This window comes from Spinacia oleracea, chromosome 6 (assembly GCF_020520425.1).
Source record: "Spinacia oleracea cultivar Varoflay chromosome 6, BTI_SOV_V1, whole genome shotgun sequence".
Classification (NCBI taxonomy): domain Eukaryota; kingdom Viridiplantae; phylum Streptophyta; class Magnoliopsida; order Caryophyllales; family Amaranthaceae; genus Spinacia; species Spinacia oleracea.
The window spans coordinates 109,681,193-109,689,156 of NC_079492.1; the positions used below are offsets into that span (position 1 = coordinate 109,681,193).

Genomic DNA, 7,964 nt, shown 5'->3' on the forward strand with positions numbered 1-7,964 from the left:
AATCAAGAACAAAAGCATCCATCACACATTCTATCAATTGCTTACATAGAGTATATGCCAGTAAAGTGTAAACTCCTAGTTTTACCTCCTCTTGACATACTTATGCACTATTAGTAGTTGTGCGCTTGTGCATGATACTCTGATAGATCAACATTCTCCGCCTTAGTTGTAGTGTTAGATCAACATTCTCCGCCTTAGTTGTAGTGTTTCACCTAGCAGTAGCTGGATACTCCAGGTATCTCACCCTGCCTAGCACAAGTAAAGTCTGCAGAAATCATGCTTCATAGCAGCATGATTTGCTTTTACCAAGTGATTGAAAACATGATCAAATTCATAATCTACGGAGTTTAATATGTTATGCAGCAGTAGACTACCAATATGATGGAACTCAAGACCAATTCAAGACAGAAACTATTTAAAATCAATTCAAACGGAGAGATAGGATCCATATAAAGAAAATTATTCTGATCATTTCAATTACTGCAAACAGAACAACGGCAATTTCAACAAACATCAACATTACCCTAAAATCCTAACATTTACTAATCTAAACAACCAAGCTTGAGTAAATTTTACAAACCAAAATCCACCAATACCTTCAAATTTCTTTTCAATTTCCCCATATCCAACTGTTTACAAACCCTAAAAACATTGAAATCAAAACATTTAAGAGCTGGTAAATTTAGTAACCGCCTTGGTTCCTTCAGAGACAGCGTGCTTAGCGAGTTCACCGGGAAGAACAAGCCTGACAGCAGTCTGAATCTCCCGGGAAGTGATGGTAGGCTTCTTGTTGTAGCGGGCAAGTCTGGCGGATTCCTGAGCGAGCTTCTCGAAGATGTCGTTGATGAAGCTGTTCATGATGCTCATCGCCTTGCTAGAAATTCCGATGTCAGGGTGAACTTGCTTGAGAACCTTGAAGATGTAGATCTTGTAAGTCTCGACGCTCTTCTTGTGTCTCTTCTTCTTCTTGTCTCCAGCGGCAGCTCCGGCTTCCTTAGGAAGCTTCTTGCCGGCCTTTGGCTTCTTCTCAGCCGGAGCTTTCTCGGCGGCGGCGGCCTTCTTCTCCTCCGCGGGCTTCTTTTCGGCAGGCTTCTTCTCCGCCTTTGGTGCCATGGTTATTGATGAGAGAGAAAGTGAGAGAGTTTTAGGGAGTTTGTTTAAAAGTAGAGGAGAGAGAATGTAGATTGAAATGTGTGATGAAATACTAATTGCGGAGGATTTATTATATAGGTTGAAGAGGTGGATGGTTATTGGTCGGTTGAATCGCGCACGGATCATTGACGTGGCCTTGAGAGATCACGCTGGATAGTTAAAAGGCGGGAATATTATCAACGGCTGTTACGGAAGCGGACAAGCGGAGAAGGATTTGTGGGTTTTGGATTTGGTGGGAAATTTTGGATTTTCTAAATTTCATCTCAAATTAATGTTTGGCCCGGGCGATGGCTCTGGTTGCCACTTTGAATAATTAAATTTTGAGATTTTTTGTCAGATCTATATGTTTGACCAAAATATATGTAGTCCATGTATAAAAGTGAAAAGATTCATTAAATTCATCAACTATACATGTACACCACGTACTCATTTATCATGCGAAATAATTTTTCAATTAGATTATCTTATAATTCGTTTAATTTATTGTCTAATGGAGCTAAGTCATTCAAATTAATAAACACCAAATTACATGCCGGACATTTATATATTTGATGCTTATGAGACTTATGATATCATGTTTAGTTCTTGGTTTTCCTAATGTTTTAATTGTTATTTTCATTCCAATAAAGTCCATATGAAATAAAAACGTAAAGATTTAGTTGTTTTAGACTTCATGTTTACATGCATTTATAAATTAATGTACATGAATAAACAACAATTAGTGGTTGGTTAAGATGGTAATGAGAGTTATTCTCCAAACTGGAGGTTCTTGTGTTCAAGCCTTATTGTATTGATTTTTGGTTGTGTATAATATTACATAACCTTGGTGAGTGGATGACGTGGCCTAAGTAGGAGAGTTCTATGTGACACATAAACTTTATTCACAACACCTTTTAATATATTAGTAAAGATTGGGGTAAATGTCTAAGATCATACGAGTGAAAAATAATTTCTCTCATCCTTCTCCTTTTTTCTCTTTATTTTTTACTAGCTTGACATACTTTTTATCTTTTATTTTGTTTGACTTATTTTGATTTATTTCAGACAAAATAAATTCAGATAAGTTCAGTTAAATTTTGATAAGTTCAAATGATATAAGTTCATCAAAAATAAGTTTTTTTTAGACATTTTTACACATAAATAAGTTTATTTCAGACAAAATAAGTATTTTTCAAACAATGTAAGTCCAGATAAGTTCAGTTAAGTTCGGATAAATTCAGATAAGTTAAGTTAAGTTCGGATAAGTTCAGATAAGTTCAGTTAAGTTTAGTTAAGTTTAGTTCAGTCAAAATAATTCCAATCGAACGGAGCCTTACTTAATTCCAATAGGCTCGGGCAAATTGTTCGTGATGAGCCGAAATGAAGTTGAACGTTCTGCTGACGTAGTTTCTGGTATTTTCTCTATTAACTTTGTGCTAGTTAAAACATTGTTTGATTCGGGGGCAACTTATTCTTTTGTTTCGTCCTTTGTTGTTAAAAGTTTGAAGTTAGTAGATTTTGAGGTGATTGATTTACCTATTAGTATGCCTACTGGTGTAACCTTAAGGTGTACCAAATTGTTTAAGAACTTGCCTTTGAAGATAAAAGACTGCACTTTTCATTCTAATCTGATATAATATAGTTTGGGGATCTAAATGTAATTATGGGGATGGATTGGCTAAGTTCGTACAAAGCCAAGATAGACTGTGAAATTCATCAAGTAAATTGAAGGAACCCTACTGGGAAGTTGATCTCATATGGGTGTTTTGAGAAGTCCAAGGACTTTGGGGTGATCTCTGCAGTGCAAGTGAGGAAATTGCTTAAGAAGGGGTGTGAACTATTTTTCTATAGTGTGCTAGATGCCTAGATGTGAGTAAAGAGGTTGGGGTAAAGATCGAGGATGTTCCAATTGTGAATGAATTCTTGGATGTGTTCCCTAGTGAGATTTCAGGTATGCCACCTACTAGAGCCGTTGAATTCACTATAGACTTAGTTCCTGGAAGTCTGGAACGACACCTATATCCAAAGCACCATATAGAATGGCACCTCCTGAAATGAGCGAATTGAAGACACAGTTGCAAGAGTTGTTTGATAAGGGGTATATTAGGCCTAGAGCATCACCACGGGGATCTCTCGTGCTGTTTGTTAAGAAGAAGGATGGGAGAATGAGGTTGTGCATCGATTATAGATATGGAGCTGAACAATGTGACCGTCAAGAACAAGTAGACCTGTCAAAAATCGACCCGACCCGAACGCGGCCCGAAAATACTGGGCCTTGAACAAGATTTTGTGACCCGTAACCCAATTTTATCCGATCCCGAGCAACCCGAAAAGTAATGGGTCAAAACCCGACCGAACCCGTTTTGGACCCGACTGATTGAAAATCATTGTATTTATAGTAATAAATGAGATTATGAGAAAATTTAAGCATAATAAACACGTTTTTACTATTGTTGTGTGTAATATGATTTTGATTTTAATTATACGCCATTTTATGGTTGAATTTGACTAAATATAAATTTGTATAGGAAACTTTGTTAATTTGTGCCCATATTTTGTACATTTATCACCTAAATTAATTAAAATATAATGCGCATTTTAAAATCTCTCAACCCCTTGGGTCGACCCGAACCCAAAATTTATGGGTTTTGGACAAGCATTTATAAACTGGAACTCGAAAGTGACCGAACCGATTCAACCTGAACTCGAAAATGATTTTTTACAACCCAACCTGACCGACCCGTTTGACAGGTCTAAGAACATGCAAGTATCCTTTGCATACCTATTTGACCAATTGAATGGGGCAAGTGTATTCTCGAAAATTGATCTGTGTTCGGGGTATCACCAGCTGAGGTTAGCTGATAAGGATATAACTAAGACTGCATTTAGGACTCGTTATGGTCACTATGAGTTTACAGTAATGCCTTTTGGAATAACCAATGTACATGTCATCTTTATGGATTTGATGAATAGGATTTTCCACGAATTCCTAGATAAGTTTGTCGTTGTATTTATTGACGATATCCTGATTTATTCAAAGAGTGAAAAGAAGCATGATGAACACTTCAGGGTTATAGAATCGGTTGTATGCCTAGTTCTCTAAGTCTGAGTTTCGTTTGAAGAAAGTAGCATTTTCGGGTCACTATGTGTCAAAGGAAGAAGTCTATGTAGATCCTGCCGAGATTCAAGTTGTGAGTGAGTGGCCTACTTCAAAGAATGTGTCTGATATCTGAAGTTTCCTAGGCCTAGCTGGTTATTATAGGAGGTTTGTGAGGGATTTTTCGAAGATAGCAAGACCAATGACCAATCTGATGAAGACAGAGTCAAAATTTGAGTGGAGTGAAAAATGTGAGGAAGCTTTCCAGATTTTAAAAGAGCGTTTGACCTCCGCACCTGTTTTGACATTGCCTGATGGGAATGAGGTGTAAAGTGATGCTTCGAAGAATGGTTTGGAGTGTGTGTTGCAACAGAAATGGAAGGTGATTGCAATTGAAGCCTTATGAGGATAATTACCTTACCCATGACCTATAGTTAGCTGCTATTGTATCCTCTTTGAAGATTTGGAGACATTACCTTTATGGGGCACCATGTAAGATCTTTACCGACCATCAAAGTCTTAAGTACATTTTCACCCAAAAAGACTTAAATATGAGACATAGAAGGTGGTTACAGTTGATTAAGGATTATGACTTAAACATCCAGTACCAAGAGGGGGGGAGCAAATGTGTTGTTGATGCATTGTGTATAAATCGAGCCATAGTACGAATGTCTTGGTAGTCTATGAGGAATTGTGTCGGGATATGCAAAGACTTAGCATGAAAATAGTAAACTCTGGGGAGATCAAGGCAAGATTGAGTGCGTTATCATCGGGGTTGTCTATATTCGACGAGATGAAATTAAAGAGAGTCAAGTTGGGGATGAACATCTAGAGAAGATCAGGGAAAATATGGGGCAAGGAAAGGAATTTGATTTCAAGATTCACGATGATGGTAGTTTGAGGTTCAAGGGGAGGTGGTGTGTACCGTTGAAGTGTGAAGAGCTTAACAGACATCTTATGGATGAGGGGCATAATAGTCATATTATGTGCACCCTGGTGGTGACAAGCTGTACAAAAACCTTAAGCAGATCTATTTGTGGCCAAATATGAAGCGTGAAGTTGTTGAGTTTGGGTCGCCCCCGCCGCCGCCGTCAACCACCGCCGCTGCTCCTCCTCCGCCGTCCGGTACAACCTGAAAAATTCAAATTGGACATACATAAATTTAAAAACAGAATTTGTGCGCATTTATCTTCACTAGTATATGCAAGAATTTCTCAATTCAAAAGATGCAAGGACGTATACTTACTGACAAACTCACATGTTAACCAAATAATTGGGATAAACTTATGTGTAGCCAAAAATCACGTGGTTATTCTTTGAGGTAGTCATTATCCGAGCTCAGTTGCACCTCCAGTCATCGTAGCTAGAGCCTGGCTAACATAAAACTCAGACCGCATACTCAAATTTCCAATTGTATTTGACCCATTTAACAGTCACTCCCTTTCCCTATTATTGTGTCAGAGATGACTTATATGGGATCCCAGGTCTTGCATATAACTGGTAAGATTCATGTAAGTCACTCTAACAAGACGATCCTAGATTTTGCATAGTGTATGCACTGGGGCTCCAATTAGTTATCGAAGATGTTCCCGCTAACAAGTCTAAAATGGATCCAGAACTTAGCTTCCCATGCAAAAACATAAATGAAAATACCATATAGTAGAAGCCTTTAAATGAGAACATCCACGCCCAAGCCCCCCCTTCCAACAATGCACAATGACAATCACCTCAAATTACTAAAATAAAATAAACGTTTATGTTCATTATTTATTATTCTAATATAAATGTAGTGTGAAAGTGGAACGAAAGCTTTGAAAATAACTAGCAGCTTACTTGAGGACACCATTTCTGCAATTATGGTGGGAGCATTAAGCAATCCAGACCAACATTATTAGTTAACTTAACCAAGAAATGGTTTCCGGTGAAAGTCTATGTCAAATAAAAAGTTTGGCTACACTAATACCAAAGTACTAGAAATGATATTCTCAATTTATATACAAAACTTTGAACATTTTCCCTCGTTGAGAAAAGCAAGGGAAGGGGGGATAACATTTTATTGAAATCGATCCAAACCTTAAACATATTATCGCTTACCAGAATTTCAACATTGAGCAACGATTACTTAGAGTTGGTAGAATTTATTTAGAATTACTAATTAAACCTCTTTACATTCATTTTATGTCATCAGTTTCTTTCTTAACAACAAATTTTTCTGTTCTCTCTGACATGAACTCTATAATATACAAAATGAATTTGAAATTTATCAACAAAAAATACAGAAATTAAAGAATTAAAAACTATAAAGTATTACTTAAATAGTATGAACAAGAAGAAAAATTGAATTGTTTTAATTAGAATATGCGAGAAAGACTAAAATTTTGATGGCATGGCCGCAATCGCCCAAGGAGAAAGAAGTTAACAACGAAGAAGCCCCAATTTCATATGAAAATTCAAACATTAATTTTTTTTTTCCACGAATTTGATATTGAAACCCTAATTTTTAATAAGAAACCCAGATTCGAAAAGGGGTCGCAAACTAATTTCGGCAGAAATATGTAACAATAGGGAGAGATGATCACCTAAGACGAACAAAACGAGGACGCAGAGAACCAAAGAGGGGAAGTAGCAACGGCGGTGGGGGGACGGCAGCGGTGACGCGGCGGTGGGGGAACAGAAGCGGCGACTCGGCGGTGGGGTAACATCATCAACTACTCGTGCGATGTGTGCTATGAGTGTTGTGACTTGTGAGTGTTGAATTTAGCGCCCAAAGAACGATAGAACCAGAGAGGGGAATGAGCAGACAGACCAGGGAAGTGAAGGAGAGATAAGCGGAAAAATGAAAAAATGTTTTAGGGAGAAGCAGTAACCAGAGAAAAGGAAGGAGGAGAAGCGGGAAATGAGATGTTTTTGGGAAATATTTTGTGCGGCTCGTTTGTAAAATGAGTCCGTACTTGAGTTTAAAACCCGCACTTAAACTCAAGTGCTGCCAATTTTCTAAAATGAGTTCGCACTTGTGAAAATATATTTTTTCTTTATTTTTTATGCTCTCAAGTGCTTCCAATTTACTAAACGAGCCGCACTTGGAGGGAAGCACATGGCAATTTTTCTATTAGTGGTATATGGTAACCGTTTTTAATTAGTTGTTGTCTAAGTATTTTTCTTGTTGTGGGTGCATCATTTGCAAGGTCAATAGATAAGTGGTTTTACAGGACCACCAAAGGACACAACAAGGACTTTCCTTAGCCTTTTCTTTTTCTGATTCGATTTAGGGGCCGTTTGGTTGGGGGTATTTATCTACGGGTAATGGAATGAACTTAAATGATTCCCTTTGTTGTTGTTTGTTGTGCCTTATTTTTCATTTCCTTGACTCTCTTTTCCTTTTTTGCTTTGTCCTAAAGTCCTCTAGATTGATTCCCACCCCATACGTTTTTCCCACACTCTTTCCTCCAACACCAGAAAAATAATGTTGACCACCATTGACCAACCTTGTAAATTCAATCCAAATTCCAAAATAAAAAACTAATCTAATCTAATATATAAAATATAGAGGTTGGTATGTATAAGAGTTTTATTTTAACTTAACAATTTAATAGAATCCGTGCATCGCACGGGCTATAATAATATAAACTAGTGTGTGGCCCGGGCGTTGCTCGGGTTTTGACTTTTGTTCGGATTTATTTGTTGTAAATATGTGTCCATGTAGATGATGGATCGTCATTAAATTATGGGGTTACAC

The 7,964-nt window shown here is 37.4% G+C and overlaps 1 protein-coding gene across 1 annotated transcript; it reads right to left on the minus strand.

Moving 5' to 3' along the window:
* Window positions 1-450: 450 nt before the first annotated feature.
* LOC110804089 (histone H2B) lies at window positions 451-1,429 on the minus strand. The gene has a single exon (XM_022009653.2). It carries the CDS (start codon window positions 1,276-1,278, stop codon window positions 667-669), a length of 612 nt encoding a protein of 203 aa, XP_021865345.2. The 5' UTR covers window positions 1,279-1,429; the 3' UTR covers window positions 451-666.
* Between the last annotated feature and the right edge of the window lie 6,535 nt (window positions 1,430-7,964).